The following is a 24,194-nucleotide window of genomic DNA, read 5'->3' as shown; positions in this document are numbered from 1 at the left end:
GATGCGGGAGGGATCATGTGAGCGCGGCGGGGCCGAGCCGAGCCGAGCCGGGCCGGGCCGGGCCGGGCTGGGCTGGGGACGGGACAGCCGGTGGTGGGGCATTTCCCCGTGGGGCGGCCGAGGTGGGTGCTGAGCCGTGCCGTGCTGTGCCGTGCCCCGGCGGCTCGGCAGTGCCCGAGGCAGGAGGAGCCGCTTCCCCCTTCGCGGCGGCCCTCGCCCCGAGCGATGCGCCGGGCGGCCCGGGCTGGCGGGCTGCCCCCGGCCTGGGGGCTGGCCCTGGCCTGGGCGCTCATCCTGGCCCGCGCCCAGGCCCTGGAGAACGGGCTGGCGCGGACCCCGCCGATGGGCTGGCTGGCCTGGGAGAGGTTTCGCTGCAACATCGACTGCGAGGCAGACCCCCAAAACTGCATCAGGTGAGCGGGTGAGGAGGGAGCCGTAGACCAGCACCCGGCCTGGGTGCTCCCGTCAGCCGAAGACGCTGTGGGGACCCCGGCCTCCCCGGGCATGGAAAGCCTCTGCCTCGCCGCAAGGTGAAGTTATCTGAAGAAATGCTGGGCTGGTTTCTGGAGCGTCCCCTGTGTGCGCGTGGGGGGATCCTGGCACACAAGGTGAATGTGCATGTTGGGGCTGTGCCATGGCTGAGGGTGGAATGGGGCAATGCGTGAAAAACCTGCTGAACGGCAGGGAAAATGAAGGGAGGATGGATGGGATAGGTGGGGTGGTGGGACATCAGGCCTGGGACTGTTTTGGCACAGTCTGTGTGACCTGGGGCAAGTCCTGCAGCAGTGGGATCATGGTGCCTTGTGAGGACACGTGTGAGATGAGGGGCTCAGACATTGCGGTGCAGGGGCCAGAAGTATGCAAGACTGAAAGATATGGCCGGGCCTTGGAAACATTTCCGCTTGGTGAGATCTGCTAGGCAATGAATGGGCAACTGGAGACCCTCCTGTATCACCCAGGCCTGCTTTGTTGTGGCAGGGGGAGGTGGACCCTCCAGAGCCCTAGTTAGTCTAGAAATCCTGTTGGCTACCAGCAGTCAGTGAGGTAAAGAGTTAGTTAGCAAGGGCTAAGTGTTAGGGCCTGATGGTGCTGTGCCCCCTCACCATGTCCGAGTTTCTCCCTCCCCACAGTGAGAAGCTCTTCTTTGACATGGCAGACCGCCTGGCAGAGGATGGCTGGAGGGAGCTGGGCTACAAATACATCAACATTGATGACTGCTGGTCAGCAAAGCAGCGGGATGGGGCAGGACAGCTGGTTCCCGATCCCAAGAGGTTTCCCCGAGGCATTAAGGCCTTGGCTGACTATGTAAGTGCATGTGGGAGAGGTTGGATCCAGAGGGAGGATGGAGATGGCGGGGGCATCTCTGTGTCTCTGTGTCACCTTGGCTGGAGCTGTTGAGGCAGGGGGGCTGGGATGGGGTAGAGGAGCTCACCCTCCTGGGAGATGCCCTGGACTCCCTCTGTCCCCTCCTTGCAGCTCTCCTCTCCTCACAGGTCCATTCCCGGGGCCTGAAGCTGGGCATTTATGGAGACCTGGGCACCCTCACCTGTGGGGGCTATCCAGGCACCACGGTGGACTGTGTGGAGCAGGATGCCCAGACCTTTGCGCAGTGGGGTGTGGACATGCTGAAGCTGGATGGGTGCTACTCGTCAGAAGAAGAGCAGGCGGAAGGTAAAGGCTGAGGCTCTCTGGCTGGCTGGCGTTTCTCTCGTAGCTACTTCAGTAGGAAGTGGCTGTCTGTCTTCTGTCCTTGGAAATGCTTGGCCGGTTTTGGTTCTTTCCTCACATCTCCTCTTGTTGGTCTTCGCACCCCTGATGGGCTGGGGTTTGGGAAATGTTTCCAAAAAAGCTTCATCTCAGAGGGACTGCAGGGCTTTTGGAGATGAGGCTTATCTGCATGTGAAATAGGGCTCAGGGTGGAGGAGGAGGGAGCCATTCTCACCGGTCCCTTTCCCGCAGAAGTCATGTATGTGGACACACGGTGAGCTTGGAGAGTGGAGGTTGGGTTGGTGTTTCTGCCTCGGGATCAGAGCAGTAAATGTTTGATTCTGAGAGAAGGCAGCTTTTGTCCGTCTCCCAGGGTTAAATCTTTTCCCTGCCTGAGCCCATGGGTAGCTTTCTGAGGGCTGCCGTTCCAGTAGGGCTGCCATGGCCTTCCTGGGGGCTGGGTGCACCCTAGCTGCAGGGCAAAAGGGTAACCTGGGTAGCTCTTGGGCAAAGAGGAGCCCCAGAGCTGGTATAATGCAAGTTCACTAGTCAGCTTCTTCTCTCCCTAAGGCTACCCGAAGATGGCGAAGGCTTTGAATGCGACAGGCCGTCCCATAGTCTACTCCTGCAGCTGGCCAGCGTATCAGGGTGGGCTTCCCCCCAAGGTGAGGATTATCCCAATGTGTGCTGGGTCTGGTGGGTTTTCCCGTGTCCCCTGTGCCCTGGGGAGCTCTCACTGTGAGCTGCAGGAGCCCATGTACTACACTCCTCTCTTACTGCTCCACTCTTGATAGGATGGGTCTATAGGTCCCAGGAGGGGAAATGACCTCCCTGCCAGGAACTGGCTTCCCGAGGAAAATTGGGATTCCCAACGTGACTAGGTCATAAGAGTTTGGAGCAAGACCCCAAGACATGCCTTATCCACCCCTCTTAGCTCATGTGGACTTGATCTTGACAGCCTGTTCTCCTCAGTGTTGTCCTGTCTGGTTCAAATGCTTAAAATGGAGCTTCTATTCTTCACCAGTAGATGTTGCTCCTAGTAACATTTCTGGTTACCTGAGCACATATTTTTCCCCCTTCCACCTTCTGAATCAATCCCAAGCTGCCCCTGTTCCCTTCTTGCAATGGTCTTATTCCCCCATAGCCTCTGTGGTTGTTTTGGCAGACATTGTGTCATATTGGGATATGCCCAGGCATACTGGAATATGATTCTGTCCTTCTTAATTACATGGTGTTGTCCTTCCCCAGCTCCCTCTAGCTTGAAAATATTTTTCGGTCACTGCAGCTCCCAGCAAGTCCAGCTGCCCCTTCTTGCTGGTGGGGGGTGAGGAATGTAGTATCTGCATCCCACCAACCTCCGGGATATAATGTCTCCCCCCAGCCTGCAGGCTCCCTCCTCTCTCCCTCCTGCCTGACTCCTTTACTCCTCTCCAGGTGAACTACACCCTTCTGGCAGAGATCTGCAACCTCTGGCGTAACTACGGCGACATTGAGGACTCCTGGGACAGTGTGCTTTCCATCGTGGATTGGTTCTCCGCACACCAGGACGTGCTGCAGCCAGCGGCTGGCCCTGGCCACTGGAATGACCCAGACATGGTGCGGCTGAGTGGTGGGTGCATGGACCCAAGCCAGAGGTGGGGGATCTCCAGGGATCCCCTTCTAGATACAAGGCAAAGGAAGAGTGCTCAAGTAGGATCCGTGTTGCTTCAGGCAGAAGAGGAAAAGCCCATGTTGCCCTGGCTAAGCTGATGGAAAAGCCTATATTGCAGTGAACTCTCCACCCCTTGTGTGTGCCTGTCCTGTTGCCCAGGTGTCCTTGTCCTTCCCTATATCCCTGCACAGCCTGGGAGAGAAATAGTGGTGAAGCTAAGGGTATTAGTGGGTGCTTTTGAATTTGTGCTCATCACTTAGCACCTAGTAGAAATGGGACCTTCCAGCAACGGTAGGCTGCTCAAAGGGAAGTGAAAGAGCATGTGAGGTTTTCCGTGCTTACTCCCCACCTAGCAGGCTGCAGTGTCACTGAGTCAGACATGCAGACAAGTTTCCAACCATTTTCTGCTTCCGCTTGCTTTGTCCCCTCTCCCCTCCAGCTCATCATTGGAAACTTTGGCCTTAGCTATGAGCAGTCACGCTCCCAAATGGCCTTGTGGACGGTGATGGCAGCTCCGCTCCTCATGTCTACTGACCTCCGCACCATCTCCCCGAGTGCCAAGGAGATCCTGCAGAACCGTCTGATGATCCAGATCAACCAGGATCCCCTGGGAATCCAGGGACGTAGGATTGTCAAGGTTAGGGGGAAGGTGTATGCATTTGGGAGAGAGGAGAGAAAACAGGAGCAGCACGAGAGGGACACAGTATTGAGGGAGAGGGAGGGTATGCAGGGAAGCAGGAGCAGGAGAGCTGTGGGAATGGGGACCTGCTGGTTTAGCAACCCATCCAGACATGGTTAGAAGTTACAGACCAGCATTTGTGTGTGCACATCCTGGAACTCAATGGTTTGGCTCCTCTTCCCCCTGCAAGGGTCTTTCCTGGAGCCCACTGCAGGCCCAAATGTTCTCATGCCCACAAGAGCAGACACAGGTAAGATGGAGTCCAGCAAGAAAGCTCGCTGGCACTTGCCTCCCACCACCCTGTCCGCCTTGGGCTGGCAGGCACAGCCTGCTCAGAGCTGCTCCTTGCTTCCCAGTGGGCAAAGCGATGAGGTGCCTTAAGAGCCTACAGCACTGGGGCACGGTGCGGGCCTTTTCCCCTGCTCTGTCCCTGCAAGAGGGAGCTGGTCCTGGCGGCTCTGTCTCACTGGCCTGTTCCCATCCCAGGAGAAATTCCATGTCGAAGTGTTCCTGCGCCCACTGTCCCAGGCTGCCAGTGCCCTCATCTTCTTCAGCCGGAGGACGGACATGCCGTTCCGCTACACCACCAGCCTGGCCAAGCTCAACTTTCCGGACAACACTGTGTATGAGGTGAGCCCCGCTGGCAGGCTGGGCTGCTGCCTGGGACACAGAGGGGACAGCTGATTTCTCCCCTCTTTTCTGCCAACTCTCACCCAGTCCCAGCAAACCCTTGTGCAGTGACCACTGAGCAGGGTGACCAGTCTCAGGGTCTGGTCAGGTTTTGAGGCTGAGCCCATGGTTAAGGCCATATTCTTATGTGTGGCGTGGCCAGCTTGGGCCAACTGCGGGCGTATGGTGGGCTGGAACTGTTGTTGACCCTAGCTGGACCAGCAGCACCTTGGGATGGAGGATTTGTGGACATCCTGCTAATGACTGTCTCTCTCTTGCAGGTCCAAGACGTGTACAGCGGTAAGATCATCAGTGGCTTAAAGACAGGAGACAACTTCACGGTCGTGATTAACCCCTCAGGAGTGGTCATGTGGTATCTCTACCCCATGGTGCAGCCCTGGTGCTTAGTCAGACAACAGGGCCCTGGGGGAGGTGTCCACCCCCTCATCCTGTGATGGTGCTCAGCACTGGAGGCATGGGGCAGTGCTGGGGTCATCTGCACCTTTCTCTGCGCTGCACAAGTGCCTCTCACTGACATTATTGACAGTGCAGGGGGATGAAGTTTACGGCATGCCTCTGGTACAAACTTGATGGTTTCTACTTAATCTGTGTAAAGTAGGACTTTTTGTTACCTGCTTCCTAAGGGTGGTGCACAGCTTGATTCCTTGATCATTGCAAAGCAGTCCTGTGGAAAAATGCCATAAAAACAGGGTCTGCCCACTGTTTGAGCTTACCAACTCTGATACCTGAGCACTACATCACATCAAGGTGGGTACCACATACCACTGCAGGAGCTGTTTTAACTAGACCTGCAGAAAGGCTTTAGATGCTTTAGTATCGTCAGGTAACAACTCCTCGTGTGTGATGGAGTGACTCCCAAGGGTCAGACATGATCACCTTTTCTCCTTTGCTATAATCAACTTGGCTCAGAAAAAAGGGCTGTCAGTAGGGCTTCATCCCTCCCACATACCCTCCATGAGACCAAGAGCTCGTGGAGGCAGGATGATCCTGAGCACAGAGGCTGGGGGACTTCCAGAGGTGCTAGCTTTGCTTGCAGGCCAGAGCCTGCTGCCAGCATCCTGGAGGCCAGCACTACTACTGTCTAACATGCATGCCAAAAAAAAAAAAAAAGGCTAGTAATGCCAATCCTTCAAGGAGTTTCCTACCAACAAACTTCACTGCCATGCTGCTGGGGAAGGTCTTCAGTCAGTGGATCAGCTCTGTATTAAAGTCCTTCTGCTGTCAGTTTACAACAGAGCAGAGCAAAAACCAAAAATGCCTATGCAGAACCTCAGTAGTCTTGCTGTGGTATAGCTTGAAAAACCTGCAGCATCATAGTGTGCTGTGCCCATAACTGGTGGGGGGGGGAAGTTACTATCTTTAGAGATGGCAGATGATAGTCACAGGTGCCTCCAAGCTGCAAGTTGCATTCCAGTCTTGCTTTATTTCAGCAGGAAAGTTGATTTTCCTGCTGAAAGGAGGCTCACCCCCTCCTCTAGCAGGCTGAACACTCCAGGGTTTCTCAGGGAACAGCTCCTCCTTCTCCAAAGGGCAGCTACATACACAACTCCAGTAACAGGAGTTAGCACTAACACCCTGGAGGGGCTTGGAGTGAGCTGAGGGATGAGCTCTGGAACCGTTAACTGATTCATTTTGGTACTTTGGGTGTGCCTGACAGTACGTATCATCCTACAGTGGAGGCTGAGTATCTGCAACTGCTACCACAGATGTTAGTCATGGTGGTACCAACCACAAGGAGAAAAACTGCCATCCCTCTCAGGCACATGGTTCCACGTATGGAGAAAAGATGTGACAAACAGCTGAAGACCATTGAGGGGAGGAATGTCTCAAAACATTGGGGAGGCTTTACCCACGGGATTGAGGAATGGATAGGGCTGTTTCTTATCTTGGAGACACAAAAGAAAAATGTGGCAGATGCTACACTCAACTCTGGCCTTTGCTGCCAGACATAAGCAATGCCAATAGGCACTGATACTTGCCCTTCCTTGGTTGTTGTAAGCACAGGGAAGCACTAAAGAAAATACTGCTTAAACACCTACTTGGGATACAGGTGAAGTTTATTTCACCTGATCTCATGTACTTCAATGTGTTGTCTCAGTACCCACAAAAGAGCTAGCTAATGTACTGTGTTGTGGGATCATTCGCTGCTTCTCCCACCCCCATGTTAGAGCAATTTTAGGAGACCAGCTAAAGGCAAGCGCAGGCAGAACAGATGTCCAAATTTAGGTAAGACATGGTCTACCTACCTTGAATGAGGTCCTCAGGAGAGGGGTGTAACATTTGTTAAAATTTCTCCCTAAAAGTACAGGGCAACTGAGGGAGACTGATAACAAGAATAGTCTCAAATTGGGGAAGGACCACATTTTAACTTAACTGAAAAAAAAAAAATTCCCTTTTCAAGTCACACCAGATGACAAAGGAGGGTTGGGAGCCTACTCCAGTTCTTGGAGGACCAAATGGCCGACTCTAGCCACTCACAGCAGCTTTCTCCAAGCGTAGCAGCAAGATACTGAATATGATGCTTTGCAGTGCCAAAAAAAATAAAATAAAATAAACCCAACCCCTCCCTCCCCCCAGAAAACCCCAACCCTTCATGCTGTTGTGCAAGAGCTGGCTTTATTCTTGCTAAGTGATTTAGACAAATAAAAGGGAAGCAGGTCACAGACTGTCTCTTTCACATTTATTCAGCATTACTAGCTTCTTGGTTAATGCTGGATTTCAGGGTCAGTACCTCCAAAGAGGAAGAACTGCACCAGAAGATAAAACTGGTTTCCTATCAGCAGCTGATGCAGAACAGGAGACAGCTTTCCAGTAGTTACATTGTGCTCAGTAGGGCATCAGCTTTCACTGGCACAAGGGGAAACTCAAGATTGTACAGTCTGCACTTAAGTGTGAATTTTTTCTTTAAAGTATATTTATCCCACATTGGGGGAAAAAAATTAAAAAGCTGTATTAACTGGCTAGTTGGGAGTTCCTCTTAAAGACAGGCTTCCCTCAGTCAGTAAATATTCATAGGAGAGTTGCTAAAAATACAGCTTTAGTGAGGGGCAGGGTGGTGACACTGCCCCTGTTAAACACAGGGTCGCCTGCCCTGAGGACATGGACAGTGCCAGTTCTAGGTACTGGTGACAGGAACAAAGGCACAAGCCACCCTTCCACCCTCCACAGGCAGTCAAATGATTAGCCAAACTCAGTGCTTCTGGCCGACTGTCTTTCCCCCCAATCCTGATTCCAGACCCAGCTTAGCAGTGCACAGGGAAGAGAGCAGGATTGACCCAAAGCCAACCAGAGAGACCAGCAGTGTTTATCACTTGTTCCCGCCTTCTGTGCGACAGGCAGGAATGATAGAGGTCAACATAACACAAACAGCAAACAGGCAGCTAAAGTTATCAACACTTCTGTATTAAAGTGCAATGTAAAAGTTACAAATATTCATGGCTGAATTTTTTAGTTTCAGAGAATCATCAGAACATCTCTAACTCTGATTTAAAAGGTTTTGTTTTTTTAGAAAAGAAAGTTTACTTCCCCCTATGCCAGGCTGCTTCAAGAATTCATTCTTATATGTTGTGCAAACCTCATTTAAAGGAGAGCCCTGGCACGCAGGAAAGTAAGAGGGAAAATGCTCCTTCCCCTTCACTGAGAAAGCAGGAAGACTACAGGGAAGAAGTATGATCACCCCATATATAAAGGGCCACATTGGTCTCCATCATACTAGTGACACTCTCTTCAGAGCAGGTTTAATGGCAATATCTCCTAAGGAAGAAGGAAAGGTTGCGGCTGAGTAGCAACAGAGTTGAGCATTAGTAACATCCACACCAGAGACAGCAGTTCCCAGTTCGGAGGGCGCTGCACCCCTAAAGCAACCAAAGGCCAGTACTACAGAGCCTGCTCTTCCCACACTGCTCAGATGCAAGCATACACAGCATGGCTTTAGCAGCCCAAGGAAGAGAGATGAAGCCCAGTTTTCCCTTGTCAGGCTCGCACCCTGCATGAGCTTGCTCGTCAGAGGGAGCCAGGGCTGCTGGACCTGTCCCCTGACAAGGCTAGTGCTAGGTTATCTTCCTAGAGTAACGTATTTTGCTCCAAGGCAAGCAGCTTCCTGCTCAGCACTTGGTTTCGTTACATTTGAAGAACAGCTACTTGACACAGGATCATTGCACAGACACAGGACCTGCTCCTAGAAAACCAAAAGGAAGACTGATACCCACACCTGCCAAGCTATTAGCTCACAGCCCTGCAGCCCCACTTCCTGTTTGCTTTTCTATTCTACAGCTACAAAAGCAGGCTGATTTTAGGAAGTCACTGCTCATTTCCAGTTACATTTCTCACACAGCTCCTCTGCTATCAGCATCAGGCGACTATACAGCCTGGCTTTGCGGCATGCAAGAGACCTGCTAGCAAACTCCCATTGTGTCTTCAAAGATTCACTGGAAATACAGAGGTGCATCTCACAGCAAAGGGGAAGGAGCAGAGACAACAGTTAGTGCTGGCTCTCCAGACACCAGCGAGTGCAGCATCTCACCCCATTTTGGAAGGTTAACTATGAAAGGAGATGGAGAAATACTAGCAGAGGGTTTTGCTGCATTCAAAGCAGACGTGTCTGTGCCCAGAAGCTCCTCTTGCTGTCAGAAATGCAGTAGGATGATCTATCCAGAGCACTTTGTAGTTCTTATGGCTGAACTGCTGGGTTTGGCCTCTGCAGGTTGGGGCCCATCCCCTTCCCACTTACACTACCAAATGATTAAGTGTCTCTCAGGATGCATTTCTCAAGTTTGTCACCCCATGACTATTAGTCCAGGACATGAAACACATGCTTCCAGCACGACACAGGATTTCCAGAGTCCCATCTCACACTGAGCTGTGCCAGAATTTAAGGAAATTTAACACCTTTCTGGGGCTCCCAAGGGTCTATGCGAGGAACTTCATGGCTGTCTATACCTTTCCTCTTGGCTGGTGCTTGAAGAAGTCAAAAGGTTGCCACTCCAAATAGTTCTATTCCAAGATCCCAGAGCCTTCATATTTTACCTAGATTAGTGACATGGTTTGCTGGTTTATGAAGAAATCCATCTCTTCCCTCAAGCCAAGGGCAGAGCAAAAGGTTAGTGCTTTGACCCCATGAGATGAAGCAAATAAGCAGGAAAGTGCTGCTGCTCTGCCTCGTATTGCCACTGACTGAATGTTTAAGGAGGGCAGGTGCTCAGCAGCCCAACACTACGTACATTGTATATACATAAAGAGACCTAGAGATGTGCTAACCCAAGGGGTAGTGACAGCCAAATTGTCTTCAAGGAGAGAGAGTGCGGGAGGCTGGTTCTGTTAGTTGTTCTTTTTATCCTCGGGAGGTGTATAAGGAGGTGGCTGATCCTGGAAGAGAAACAAGAGAGTCAACCACTCTGCCTGTTTTATGAGAATCTCTTCCCAAGCATTCCCAGGCTTGGTTTATGGGAAATCACTGCTTCTCAGTAAGTTACAGCCAGAACTGGATGCTGTATTTTAGGCTGTCATTTCACCCCACAATTCTTCTCGTTATGCTCTAGGATCTTCGTGGCGCTACCATCCCCACCTCCCCCCAGGAAAATGCATGCTTTCTGTGCATGGACTAGATGAGCAGTAGTTACTGTAAGGTAGGAAGCAGGCCACCAGATTTCACTCTGTGTGGCATATGCCATGTTCTGACTCCCACAGCCAAAAGGCCGACTGTCCAGAATCCGGCTTAGAAGGTGCATAGCAACACTGTATTCCTCATAACTCCTCTCCAGCTTCCCTCCCAAAAGCACAGAGCCCCACTACAGGTGCAGTGCTTACCATGGGCATGTACACATTGTGCGGGTTGGCAGGGTTGTAATATGCACTGGAAGTAGCTTCTGTGGCCTTACTGCCACCTAGAGAGGAAGGAGAGGGAGCAAGCATAGGACATGTCTTGAGCGGCTTTTGCTGTGGCTCCAGCCCCAGAGCCTTCTCCCCAACTACTGCTCTTTTGGGGAGCTGACAAATATCCAAAGAGCAGCAGCAACCACAGCAAGCTGGGTTTGAATCTGGAGCAGTTCAGGAAAGGTGCAAGCTGGCTAGAACTGACCACAAGCTGTACAGTGCAGAGTTGAGCACCTTCTCCAGCCTTCTGTCATCTCAAATTACAGACCAAGATGACTTAGAGCTCCTGCAACAACAGGTTCCCCCTCCACCAGCACCACCCAGAGCTCAAGCCTCCAACTGCCCTTCTGCGCTTGGGCCCTGGCAGCCCCAAGTCTCATTTACCTGGCATGCCTGGGTCCATCCAGGCTGCAGGAGCTGAGGGGGCCGAAGGTCCTGCAGGAGAAGGTCCGGAGTATGGGGGAGGAGGTGGCACATACACCGGGTTCATGTTTGGAAGTGGTGGGTAAATACCTGTTAAAAAGATGACACCAGATTGATGCTTTAGGTTGTTGCATCTAAAGGGAAGGGGAGCTCACAGGCTTAGCAGCACATCAGCCCTGGACACAAGCTCTGCTGTCACGATGTGGAAGCAGAAATTTTACATTTGGCTAATGCCTGTCATGCCAGCAGGTAACAATTCTCTGCCAAGCAGAAGCACAGTTTAGATGCTGCATTTTCTCCTCCTGTCCAGCTGCAACTCTGGAGACACAGTTATGATCAAGAACACATGCTAAGTTTTCCAAGGACAAGGATCCTTGTATGAAAAGAAGACAAAACTACAGTAACCCTCCGTGTGCTGTCATGATTTCTTTACAGCCAACACCAAACACACCCTGCCACTAATCACCACACAGCTTCCATTACCTGGAGGCTGGGCATATGGATATTCCATGGGCTGTGGAGCTGGTCCATAGGCATTCACTGGTGGTGGCATGTAAGGATATGGTCCATTTGGTGGTGGAGGAGCATAGCCCCCCGGCGCAGGTGAATAACCCCCTGGAGCAGGTGGGGTGGGTGCATACCCTCCAGGCACAGGTGTATAGCCATAGCCAGGGTTCTGGAGAGGGACTCCACTGGAAGCTAAAGAATACACATTTATTAAGACAGATGCTCTTTTGTTTTAACTGAATGTTTGTACAGAATAAAAGATAAACAGTCCTCTTAATGCAGCCCTATTTCCCATCATCCTAATGCTAGAGATACTCACTATACAGTACTAGCATAACACTGGGCTTGAAAAGCATTTGGAAATGATCTCCCTGCAAGTTCATAGGGTGCTAAAAGAAGTCATCTGCTCATATACTAGCTACAGGGTAACAGATCAATGGCAGGGCTTCTGTGGTTGGGGGAAGACCATTTTATAAAACCTGCATCAGTATTTTTTTAAACTTTCTCATCAATAAAGGCTGAACAGATTTTTTTTTTCCATTTCAAAGTTTTAAATAGAAATGATTTTTTTTTTATTTAGTTTTCCCCTCTCCAAATGTGGATGTGTTATCTTTCCTCATCTCATTCCACTATGAGAGAACTGGGCTGAGGGGAGGTAAGTGCTCTGGATATATTTTTCATTGTCACATATTTCAACTTTTTTCCAGGAGGAAGAAGTTTCCACAGAAAAACATAGACCACCTCAAAAACACAAACTCCAGAATATTCTGGTTACACCAAGCATTAAGGTGAAACAAAGAAAAAGGACTGGAAGGAAAAACAAGCATTCCCCCCCAGAATACATTGTTGTGGATGAGTGCATAGGATGCCCTCTCCCTCAGTCCCTAGCTCAGCCAACTAAGGGGGAACTGTGGACTCTGAATATCCCTTACCACTGGAAGCAGCTTTGAACATCAACTGTCCAAACTCAATGGCTCCTCCACTGTTGAAAGTCAGTTTAAACTTCCCCTGCCCTTCCCAGCCACCTAGGAGAGAAAATTGGAATTGAAATAGACTAACTGAAATTAGCCTCCTTAGTAATTGTTAGAGAATATTGAACTGAAGCTGTCTAGAATTAATTGCTTAGCATAACTTGCTTAGCATTAGTAGCTAAATTTGCTGAAGCCTTAGGCCTTAGGCTGTGAACTTTTACTTAGATAAGTAAAAGGGGGCCCCAGAGCCGGTTCAAGCTGGAGGGATAAAGAAGTTACACAGAGAGCAGGAATAGCCAACCTTGAAAATAAGAAGCAGCCTGCCTAGAGACAATAAAGGGGCCCAAGGAAGAAGGGGAAGAACCGAGACCTAACTATTACTATTGGTCCAAACTATCGCTTAAGGGGTGGGGAATTTAGATTGTAAGGGTATAATTGCCCAGGGATTTCTTTGTTCGGGGTCCCTCTTCGGAGGCACCCAGCTTGAGCTGTAATTACCACACGTATGTCATTAAATTTTATTTTTCTTCAATCTGACTTCGAACTTCTGCCTCAGCAGGAACCTAGGGTCGGACCCTGTTATGGAGGCCGGCGAGCCTGATTTTCCATAACAGTAATGGTTAAGACAGAAAAACAGTTAATATTCAAATTTTATTGAAATTCTAATAAAGAAGAATACATTAAGTTTTGTATTGTATTGCCAGGAGGATAGAATCATGGCTTTTGTTTCAGAGGTCCCCAAAATGATACTTTCTAAATAATATCTCAAGAGGACCAGGAATTTACTTTTTTTTTTTTTAAAAAACACTTAAAAAAAAATCTCCAATCTTGTTATGTAAAAGAACCCTATTTTATATCCTGGGTTGGTCTGTCCTTTCCCAAAAGGTTGAAGAGACCCTAATTACGATTACAGTGAAAAGAAAGAACATTTCATTCACTGAGGACTTTATCAAAGCCCTTGAATGAAATTTTATTACTGATCTCAGTAGACTATGGATCAGACCCTGAAACTCAAACTAGGATTTGAATCAAGCACATTTTAAATCTCTGCCCCACAGGAGCTCAGACAGATTATAAACATTAAGGTATAAGGAAAAACTTTCAGAGAATTTCCAATTAGTCAATGAGATCACAAGAGTACTTTGTTTTGTGTGTATATATATATATATATATATATTTTTTTTAGAAACAAGATATCATTTAAATAAAAAATTTCATAAAATAAGCTCAATATTCATTTCCCTTGTCTAATTAGCAATTAAGTTATGCTGAGAAAATAAATGTAGAGATAGTCTCTTGGGGAAAAGAATAGAAACAAAGATCAGAAATAAAACAGACAATCCTCCATGGACAAAGTCATCCCCTTGGAGATTCATCTCCTTAAAACCACCGTCTTAGAATGATTTCAGCATCAGGAAGTGGCTGATTCACAATCCAGAAGACCTAGTCACTCTAAAACATTGTTAGGAACACGAAGCAAGAGCGTAAGCTCTCCACATACATCAAAGTGCACATAAACTTGTTCTGGGGCTAAAGAGGAAAGAAGTGTGAACCAATAGCTCTGTTTTTTAATCCTATTTATTATCTGCAATTCCCCATGTTTGGTCATGACTGTTGCTATAGTTCCTATCAGTTTCATCATCAAATTGTCAACAAAGCTGAATCAATGATACAAAGCAGTGTCTGAGTTGCATACAAAGTACATGTGTTGATAAGGGTCTACTGATCTACACAAAGCACATTTAGTTGCTAAATACATCTAACAATACCAGTGGCTGGTGACTTGGTCACTTAAACACCCTTTCAAGTCAAAGCTAAGGGAAAACAAACACAGGCAGAAACCAAGTAAACACAACTCATGCAGCAAGACAGAACTTAAAATAAAAGCCATTCTATTGAAGTCAGTTACAAACTTTGGGGGCAGAAGGTAACACTGAAACCATATCAAAATTCAGAAGACAGGAGTCACCTTAGTGTGCACATGCTAGCCGTACTGCTGTAGCTACACTGTTCACTCTTCCTGTGCAAGTGAGCACACCATTTGAAGTTCAGCAGAGCAGAAAAGGACTCGTAAAACTTAGGAAGAGCTGGTCTACAAAGCATGAGCACATACCTCCTGCCTCGGCCTGAATCTGTCCTTTGATGTAATTGGCAGAGAAAACAGGCTGCTCAATAGAGCATCCTTTCACCAAATAAAATGGCATCATGAAAGACAGCATGGGATCCTTGCCCTTCGACACAAAGATCATCTGTAAGACAGGAAGAAACACTTTTCAAGTAGTTGACTTAGATATAAAGGCTGATTATGGAGTTCTAGTTGTAGAATTATCCAAAAAAGGGTAATTTAAACCCTGCTGTGGAGAACTGAATGCCTAGTGTAAATACGTATGCTGTTATTTCAGTTGCATAGCTTTCACACTGCAGGATCCCAAACAGACTTGATGTCAGGGCTCACTCACCTGAAGCACTTATGTTCCACAATAATACACAACAATACACAAATGCACAGAGTCTTATTGTTCTATTATTTAAGGATAAACTGGACAGCTTTCAAAGAGAGTAATACTGACTGATGCCTCACATGAAATATATTCTCTACATAGGATATTTCCCGGTTGGCATGAGCCTTAGTAGGGATTGGGATAGCGATACAAGGACAGACTATCCTATTTCCACCATTCCTTCTCCTGTCTAGCACTCTTAGCGACTCCTCACTTAACAAAAATCACTTTTCCTATCACTGACTAGGTTTCTGGCCTAGAAGTCTGAGATCCCTTAGGAAAGGGGAAGCCCTACCGGCATCAGACTTACCCTGTAAGGGGTGAGGTACAGCATTCCTTTCTTGGTGCCTTTGAAGACATCAGGCTTGCCCGTCACATCACTGAAGGAGAGCTCCACATCTTTACACTGTTTGAGAACACTACAGGAGGAAATTGAACAAATTGGAGACCTCAGCAATAGCTCTAATGCACACACCATCACACAGGGAGGGGTTAGCACACCGGAAACCCTGAATATGGTCCCCAAAGACTCAGTTCTGCTGTGGGCCCTGCTGTTTTCTCTTTGAACATAGAGGAATGATTTATCCAGAGCAAAGGACCTCACACTTGCGACCAGCCCTGCTCCTCCTCCACAAAGGACAGCTTTAAATGATAGTTCCACCTTCCACTTTAAGCATTAAGGCTGAAGGAATTCCCCTATACTCAGGGAAAGGGCCTCAGTCCAAAAGTCAGAGCACCGAAAGGGCCAAACTTCTTGAAACCTTCCCCCTGAAATCAAGGGACCATCTCAGAGCAAGGCACTCTCTCACCAAGTCCATTTTCACATTTAAGACTGGCCACTGCGCAAACAGAAGTCCTCTAATACCGCACCCACTGGGCAAACTGAACTCCAGAGGAAGTTACTTCATTAACATACTAACTGCAGACCACATTTCACATGATTTAAGTAAATAACTATGATGAAAAGCACTGCAACCAGGATCAGAACTGAGGAGGCACTAGTGCCAGCAGGAAGGTTGTGATCATCAGAAATCTGCATGAACATTAGCAAACTCTCCTACTGACACCAAAGCTTGATGGGAAATTGTGAATGTCTGTTGTGTTAGGGAAATGGAAGTTCCTGAAGAATTAGATACATTTTTCAGGAAAACAGGAGGAGTCAACTTGGGAAAGAGTATCACCAAGTCTAAGGGGGGAGATCCTAAACCATGTAGTAAGAAAAAAATGCAGAATAAATGAAAGAGCCTTGGGAGTGAGGAGCTTGCAGTATGTCACAGTAGTAGAGAAAAAAGCCAATACATTTTCAGCTTGAGAACATAGAAAAAAATACTCTATAAAAACAAATAATCACCTCAACATAAGCCTGAGGAGGCCAGATCTAAAGTTATCCTTACATATTCTCATCAGCCTATTGTAGTAATCAGATCAAGTCAGGAAGTTGCATAATTATTGGGGGAAAGGAGAAATTGGTAAGGCCAAGTTATGGGAAAAGAAATTTCAGACTGTATGTTCTTTAAGGAAAACATAACAAGATATATATATCTGAAAAAATGCAGCTATCCAAGAAGTAAGACATTAACAAGTTTAGCTTTAATGAGAAAAAAATCCTGACCAAGAGAATCTGCTGGGACATTATTTCACAGCTTAGCTAGACTCAGATTCCCACACTGGCTGAGAGGGATAGAATGATGATGCAGCAGAGCTTTTTCCATTTCCAAGATGTAAAGGGGAAACATTTCTTCCAAGCTAAATAAAAGTAATGCTTCAGTATTCTGAATATTACCAACATTACTTCCTCAACAATATCCTGTAGCAGTGTTTCACGTTAGCTCACTTCATGGGGAAGAATTTCCACGTAGTCACTTTAATATTTACTCTTGTAAAATTACTCAAACAAGCAAATAACACAGCAGCCAACACTGGGCATAATTATACTGCTGAACTGGTTTGCGTTCGCATGCCAATCTAGGACTGTCATGGGATAGCTTAGCACCTTGTGGAGATCTGACTTCACCCATCTATGCCTAAGCAGCATCTCGAATAATGGCTTGAGGTCAAGGATACAGAGATCTCCTTTTAGGTCAGCCAAGAGTCCAAGTTTCAAAGATCTTGCTTGACTAAAGTATTAGTGGCAAGTTACAAATTCAACACTATTTGGAGCATATTTCTCCTATCATTTACCAGGCTGAAAACAACTTGACAACCCTTTAACACACCTGTCCTTTCTAGGATTTCTCTGTGCAAGTCCAGGATCTCAGAAGCATCTTAACACAATTAAGGGGAGGTCAGGACTTGTCGAGCTACTCCAGCAATCTCAGGTAGTGGCAAGCATCAACATTAAACAGCTGGTTTAGATTTCACAACAAGACAAAAAGAAGAGCATCTGCTCTGCTCATATCTTCTCTTTGGCAGAAACCTTTCTGCTTCTCTTCCCGTCTTACTGTGAATTAAAGTGATTAAGGCTCTACCTTAAGTGATCTATGCCTCTCTGGCATCATTAATTAACAGAACAATATTAAAAAAAAAAAAAAAACCCAAACCCAACACATTCCTTCTCTATTACAGCCACTTACACAACAGGTACTCACTTATCACTGCAGATGCCTCCTGAAATGCCATTAAAAAACACCCAACTTCAGCAGAATAGAGTGGGCAGCTTTGTAGTTTTTTAAGCAAAGTTTGCTTTCTTTTGCTTGCTCTAATTCTGCCTGCATGTTTCAACACTGCCAGGGAGGACTTTAATAAAACAACCCCCCAGGGTTTCCTGAATTCACTCTAAAGCAGTGCAGAAAACCTCCGCTCTTATTTGTGAATTCAGCACTATTCTCCTTTCAAAATTAAAGCTATTACATAAGCGGCAATTAGATTACATGCAAGGACTGGCTGTATGAGGTAGGGTTTGCTTGCCACAGACAACAGGCCCAGCCTAATATGGGACACAGCTGAAAACCCAGCCAACACTCCAGTGCATGTAACTCAGAGATCTTTCAAGCTTTTCCAGTCATTAGCAAAGAAAAGTGGAAAGAGAAGTAGGAAGAAAAGATACTACTAGATAAACAAGGCTGCACAGAGGTCTACAATTGTGTGCAAAAACAAATCAGGAGAACACAAGGCTCTCAATTTTTCTCTACCATTGACCAGAAGATGCAACAGAAAGACAGTGAAATGTGAGTGGGGAAAGCACTGCCAAACCCAGCTATCTGCTCGAGGGTCCCTAAAGGAGCAAAACCAGCGCAGTCTGGGGCAGTGCCCTTCTGGCAGAGGCCATGAGACGGTGCTTGCGGGAGACAGATGGGGGGACAAGGGGACCCAAAACATCGTTAAGTTGCCAAAGGTCCTGGCTTTCCTGGGAAAGACAAAGCAGGAGTCAGGGATGCCTGTGACCAGGCCTTCACAATCACAGTAGATTTTATGGAGAAGGGGGGGGAGGTATCCCAAGTGGGAGGCTGAGCAGCAGCCTCCCACCCCCAGCACCCCTCTGCTTGCAGGGGCTGAGGATGGGACCCCCAGCTCAGGTGCCACATTGCTCCCCTCTACCCTGCCAGCTCCAGGCCCACAGCAGGGCCTCCCAACCCCACAGCTGTCCCATGGCAGGGCTCCCCAGCCCCCCATCTATCCCACAAGGGGGCCCCCACAGCCCCCCATGGCAGGGCTCCCCCCACCAGCCCTTTAGCTCCCCCATAGCAGGGCCCCTACAACTCTAAACCTAGCCCATGGCACACTCCCCCTCCCCCCACAGCAGGGCCCCCAGCCCTATAGCTATCCCAGGCAGGGCACCCACAGCCCCCCACAGCGGGGCTTCCCTGCCCTACAGCTACCTCACAGCAGGACCCCTTCAGCCCTATAGGTACCCCAAGCAGAGCCTCCGCGGCTCCCCCCAGCCCCACAGGCACCCCCCGGCACCTCTCGGCATTAGGGACGACGACACCACCCTCTTGCGAGTGGCTCCTGTTCAGCGCCATCTTGCCCCGCCCCCGCCTTGTGCCGCTGCCTCCCCGTGACGTCACGTCACGCCCCACCCCGCGTGACGCCCCACCTCTGCCGCCGTGACGTCGCCCGGCGCCCTGCACCCTCTCTTCTTCCCCTCCTCCTCCTCCCCCTGCCCGCCCGTAACCTTCCGCGGCCTGTGGCGACGTAGCTGTAAAAATTAATAATTTCTAATTGTGCCCAGTGTTTTGATCTCGGAGGGTTGTTTTCCTCCTCTTGGTTTCACTAATTCGCAGTTAAATGTGTAGGGCTTTTTTTTTTGTAAAACGCTCTCCCATTCCCAGGTCACTCAGACTGGCCTTGAACGCCCTTGGGCCGGCAGCTCGTCCCCAGCCCGGGCAGGGGTGGCGGCGGTGGGGCGGCGGGGAGGCCCCGCGGCCTGGCAGCGCCCCAGGCCGGGCGCCCCAGCCTGCTGGCCTCGGGGCAGCTGCCGCGGAGGAGGCCGCCCCGGCACACGGCCGTCGGGGCGCTTTCAGGTACGAGGAATAAACGAGGAGGCCGTGCTTGTTCAAATGGCAAAGTTGTGTTTAATCGGACGACACAGATAGAAAGTTAAACCTAGCGACGCTCACACCGTGTGTGTGTGTGTGTGTGTGTGTGTGTGTTCGCGTTCCCTCGGTCGGGCCTGGCATGGTGTGGGAGGCCTCCCCAGGCACGGGGCCTGTGCGCCTGCTCAGGCCATCGCGTCTCGCTCAGCCCCATCGCAGTGGGGCCTCCTCTCCCTCCACTGCCCTGCGGCCCGGCAGCGATGTCGCCTGCGAGGCGAGCCCAGGGGAGAGCCTGTCCGTCCGGCTGCGTCCTGTGTTGCAACCTAAAACACCCAGCCCTCCGCAGTGGGACTTGCAGCTGGCTGCTTCCCCCTATTTCTGCCACTGCCCCGGCCTCCCAGCACCCGCACGCAGATAGCTTTTGCCCAGAAAGCAGCAGTCCCCTGTCATCCTTCAGGCCAGACATAGCTATAACTACATATATACTGCAAGTTGCAGTAGTTATAGAAGACTATGTGGTATCTTATTTGGGATTATTCCTCTTGTATTAAATTACATATTTCTTCCAGGAAAGAATGTAATTCCAGAATGGCATCGTATGCTTCCAGCAGGCTCCGGTGTTTTCCCAGTTGGATTTGATGCTGCCAGGCAGGGTTGGTTGTACTCAGGGAAAGCTTTTTATGTAAATACTCCCAAACCTTCCATTCATGTCGTACTAAAGCACTCTTTTTCCATCCTGTGCTCAGTGAACCCTTCCAGCACCTCGTTTTGCTTCCCCTTTTCAGAGACTTTTGCTGACGCTGGGGGAAATACACATTCCTTTACAAAGGTACTGACTAACATCATGTTTTACACAGCCTTTCCCTCTGAGATGTCTGTTTAAAAACACAAGCTGATCATAACTAATTTGCCCTTACAATTAACTGCAAATACTAGTGCCTAAACATAACCCTTCTTGTTCTCTTTAAGGGCAAAACCATGTCTGTCATAATGTTAGTTAACAACTTAGCTAGCCTAAATGATATTTTGTCCAGTATAAAAATGGGATCTGCCATACATTGCAAACTTCCTTTGGGAATAATTTACACAGTAAAGAGTTCATGAGTCTTTGAATGCTAAAAGACTGCATACCTCCTGGGTGAAGTTTGAACTCTATCTCTCTATGTTGCATACCATTAAAGCGGTGACTCTAAGGGGTTCATCTGACTTGCTGTGGTCATCCTGGGAATCAGCTGGTGGCACAAGAGAGCTAGGATCCAGTGAGCCTTTTCCCAGCTTTTCCATCAGCAGAGACCTTTTTCCCAACAGACTTCTATCTCCTGTGGTCATACAACATGGGCAGTTTTTGATTTTTGTCACTTGTGGACATGGAAAGACTTTCTGGTAGATATGCAGATGCCATTAGGATGTTTGCATTACTGAATGGCAGTGTGGCATACCTGAGCTTGCTTTTCTTTTATGGGTCCATTAGGAGTAGTCCATGATCTGACAGAGAATTGCAGAGCAGAGCTTGAAACAAGGTATAAGCAATGTAAAATCTCCCTCTTTTTTTGCGTGAGGACCACTTTGCTTTCACTAAGCAGGGCAGTGTTGGCTCTCTGCCATAACCTGTGTTTGGACCCAAAAGTCACAGATGTGAACATACCACAGACAAAAGGGCACCCTGCAGCACTTGGCACCAACGGTGCATGTCACAGCCTGGGTTGACAAAGCCCAACGGCAAGAAAGTTTCTTTATAGCAGCAGCACGGCTGTCAAAGAGAGACATGTGAGAAAGCAAGTACAGGAAGCACCTCCGTATGCACCTGCTAAATATGATGGAGCACAGCTTCAGGCTTCAGTGCAGTGAAGAAGAGGAGCACTGGAGATGTCTTTCCTGTTGTACTGGGTTTAAAACATTATGTACAGAAGGGGCAGGAACAGCCACAGCAGAGTATGCTGGGATGATGTTTATGGCAGCCGGTGATGCTGGAGTCATGTCCACACTGGGGAAGCTGGTCTGGCCAGCCGGAGGAGATGAGCCATGTGGAGGCTTTTAATCTGCGTCGGGCTGTGAATGGTCAAGATGGTTGGGAGGACAAGTAGCAATAACAGGACATCTTCCCTGTCTGTGAGGTTTGTGATACAGCTGCTTGCACCAGCGAAGAGGCTTTTATTCTCTGTTGGGCCAAGGAGGTCTGGTGCACATGGGAAGGAGGATGTAATGCTATATGTGCACACTGCATACAGGAGCACCGGGAGCCATGAACATGGGTGGTGAAAGGGCCAAGAAAGACCAGTAGGGCCCTCATGTCCTCGAGATGTTGAGAATGGCTGATTTGTATGGACAGGTAGGAGTGAAACTGAAGAGACTTTTGCTTTGCAATGACAACACCAGAGAAAGCCACATCATGGACATATTCTCTTACACGGTTCTGCTAAGGCTTGGTGTCTCTGAAGCACCCTCTGCCTTCCCAGGACTGGCCCCCATACAGCTCTGTCAGCAAACCTCATACTTAGCTTGAATCATCCCGAGCTATTTCCTCGCTGGGATCTCCTCCTCCCTCCTGCGTCAGCCTTTCCAGCTGTCTGTCCCTAACCCACTACACTTCCCATTACTCGTGGTGCTACAGTCCTACACCATGGCATTCTCCATGTGCATTTTAAATAAAACCTACTGCTCTTCTGGAAGTGACAACCCCTGCCAACTGTGTGACATGCATCCGCTAGGTGACAGACAGGGGCTGTCTAACTCACAGCAGTTGTGATATCTGTCAGGAGGGGTTGAGTCCCATCCTTGCCTCCTCCCTTCTGTGCAGTCAGCCCTTCAGCCCTGATGCTTTCTGCCTGGCTCAGCTACATACGGAAAAGAGCTGAGAGTGCTGTTTTGCCAGAGATCAAATATGAAGATGCCTCTGGATTAAGATGCCTCAGATTAAGAAAACTAAAGCTGTTCTCAGTGACAGTACTGACTTGTGACTTGGCCTCCATATGAAGAGGGAAGTCAGCTCCTTAAAAACAGATGTGAGGCATCTCCCTGCTGATGGTCAAGGAGGGCTGATACAGCAGCTGCTGCAGCTCTCTGCCTCAACAGCATCACAAATGCGTGTGGCGGCGGGCAGGGGCAAGGCTGTGACTGAGCCCAAGGGCGGATGGGGAGCCCCAGTGCACAGGAACCTGGGGCAAAAGGGGGAAAGTGCATTTCTACATAACTGAATTCAATGATGTCTCTCCATCCTTGTGGTACATAGTTTTCACCCCACAGCACCCTGACACAGTGGAGCCCTTGCTGTCTGCCTGAGAGGGCACGTGCTGCCACCTTCCTTGCTCCTGACGGGAGGCTGAATACTCAGGCCTGCTCCACACTGGCCAGAGGGATCAGGGAACAGAGTAGGCCAGGTGTGTTTATCTTTCCTAGAAGCAATGTCTTTTACAATGTGAAAATGAATTCCAACCCTGACCTGGGGCCGCTGGCTAAACACGACAATATCGCCTTCAGTAAAGCTGCTGTTCCTCACTCTGCTCCTGGGTCTTTACCTTCACTCCCAGTCCCCTCCAAGGGAAGGTAAAACAGCAGCTTCTAAACACAGCACAACAAAAGCATGTACATAAGGAGCATATGTGAGAGCTGGTGAAGAGATGGGGAGGGAGAGGGAAGAAAGAACTTGGAGAAGAGGAACACTAAAGCATTTGGAGAAAATGAAGGAGAGACAGAAAAGGCAGAGAACAGAGAAAGTGAGAGAGGGAAAGAAATGAAATAAGGAAGATATGGATGGGTAAAAGGGAATGAGGAGAAAAGTAAAAGAGAGGAGGACATAGAAGCTGGGAGGGCAATAGGAGGGGCAGGGGGCCAGCACAGACTGCTGGAGCAGCAAACGTTTTAGTGAAGAGAAGGTTTTTCTTGTGTTCCCACCACCAGTGGAGACCAAGGGAGACACCCTGGTCCAACACGTCACTCTTAGTGGCTCTCTTAGGGTCCTCTGAGAGCCCAAAGGCCATGTGCTGAGCGGAGCTGTCCCCAAGGAGTCCCCAGCCAGTCCCACATGATACAGTATTCTCTGCACTCCTCAGCAGTGGGACCGTGCCATGGGGGAAAGGTATGGCTGGAACCAGCTCGGCGCTGGTGGAGAGAGGCCGAAGCGACTGCTGCAGCCGGGCATGAGGTAGGGTAGCCTCAGGACAGCTTGGTCGGAGCTGGAGACTACACAGGATCAAAAGCCTGTGACCTTCAAGGATGGCTTTTGATCTTAGCACAGGGCAGGGAAACTGCATCCTCTGCTGCAGAAACACATTCTGTTCCTCTTGGTTTTGCTTTTTTTTGGAAAACATGGCTATTTTCCCCAAGTACTTTGATGCTTCTCAGATAGGTGCTAAGGCCCAAGAACTAATTCTGTGTCTCCTCCCATCAGTCACTGCCTGGACCTCAAAACATGTCAGTATGTCACTTCCCCCATCTATCCACTTCCACGTTTCTATTTCCCCTTGGGAAGCCACAGCAAGAAATGGGGATAAAATACTGCCCTCCCCCATAGCCCTCAGACCAACCACTGCCTTCTCAACCACCAAGGACCCAGCAGAAAGCTCTGCTACCATCACTGGAAGACACTGCATGCACTGCCTCCACCATCTATCCTGGGAGTCTCTCCTTGCTGCGTCTCCAAGGGATAAACACAGGACGACAGCCTACCTCATACCTCCACCCTCCTGCCCCCAGAAATCAATCCCCCAGCCCTATTTCCTC

At 49.1% G+C, this 24,194-nt stretch overlaps 2 protein-coding genes across 7 annotated transcripts; one reads left to right on the top strand and one right to left on the bottom strand.

Annotated features, from left to right (window-relative positions):
* Nucleotides 1-51: 51 nt before the first annotated feature.
* On the top strand, nt 52-12,430 carry NAGA (alpha-N-acetylgalactosaminidase). 6 transcript variants are annotated; one of them, XM_013947621.2, is made up of 10 exons: nt 52-413; nt 1,131-1,305; nt 1,494-1,671; nt 2,278-2,372; nt 3,142-3,303; nt 3,798-3,995; nt 4,524-4,667; nt 4,988-5,006; nt 10,265-10,351; nt 12,236-12,430. In XM_013947621.2, the coding sequence occupies exons 1-9, from the start codon at nt 226-228 to the stop codon at nt 10,339-10,341; spliced, it is 1,236 nt and encodes a 411-aa protein (XP_013803075.2). In that variant the 5' UTR covers nt 52-225; the 3' UTR covers nt 10,342-10,351; nt 12,236-12,430. The 6 variants fall into 6 exon arrangements, with proteins under 6 accessions (XP_013803075.2, XP_013803078.2, XP_013803076.2 ...); XM_013947624.2 differs by lacking the exon at nt 10,265-10,351; XM_013947622.2 differs by lacking the exon at nt 12,236-12,430 and having other exon boundaries at nt 10,265-10,526.
* WBP2NL (WBP2 N-terminal like) lies at nt 8,109-18,978 on the bottom strand. Its single transcript, XM_067310852.1, has 8 exons — nt 18,904-18,978; nt 15,311-15,419; nt 14,613-14,748; nt 12,461-12,553; nt 11,505-11,720; nt 10,983-11,111; nt 10,533-10,609; nt 8,109-10,091 (listed from the first exon to the last, which is right to left on the bottom strand). The coding sequence occupies exons 1-8, from the start codon at nt 18,960-18,962 to the stop codon at nt 10,044-10,046; spliced, it is 867 nt and encodes a 288-aa protein (XP_067166953.1). The 5' UTR covers nt 18,963-18,978; the 3' UTR covers nt 8,109-10,043.
* Nucleotides 18,979-24,194: the final 5,216 nt, after the last annotated feature.

Source organism: Apteryx mantelli, chromosome 1 (assembly GCF_036417845.1).
Source record: "Apteryx mantelli isolate bAptMan1 chromosome 1, bAptMan1.hap1, whole genome shotgun sequence".
NCBI classification, from domain to species: Eukaryota; Metazoa; Chordata; class Aves; order Apterygiformes; family Apterygidae; genus Apteryx; species Apteryx mantelli.
The sequence above is the reverse complement of the archived record's forward strand: the minus strand, read 5'-3'. Positions and strand labels throughout refer to the sequence as shown.

Excerpts from the sequence above, each read along its gene's own strand:
- NAGA (XM_013947626.2), top strand. The coding sequence starts at position 226 with ATGCGCCGGGCGGCCCGGGCTGGCGGGCTGCCCCCGGCCTGGGGGCTG. Across the intron at positions 2,373-3,141 it reads AGGGTGGGCTTCCCCCCAAG|GTGAACTACACCCTTCTGGC; the intron begins GTGAGGATTATC and ends ACTCCTCTCCAG. Across the intron at positions 3,304-3,797 it reads ACTGGAATGACCCAGACATG|CTCATCATTGGAAACTTTGG; the intron begins GTGCGGCTGAGT and ends TCTCCCCTCCAG.
- WBP2NL (XM_067310852.1), bottom strand. The coding sequence starts at position 18,962 with ATGGCGCTGAACAGGAGCCACTCGCAAGAGGGTGGTGTCGTCGTCCCT. Across the intron at positions 15,420-18,903 it reads GTCGTCCCTAATGCCGAGAG|TGTTCTCAAACAGTGTAAAG; the intron begins GTGCCGGGGGGT and ends TTCCTCCTGTAG. Across the intron at positions 14,749-15,310 it reads TGTACCTCACCCCTTACAGG|ATGATCTTTGTGTCGAAGGG; the intron begins GTAAGTCTGATG and ends CCTGTCTTACAG.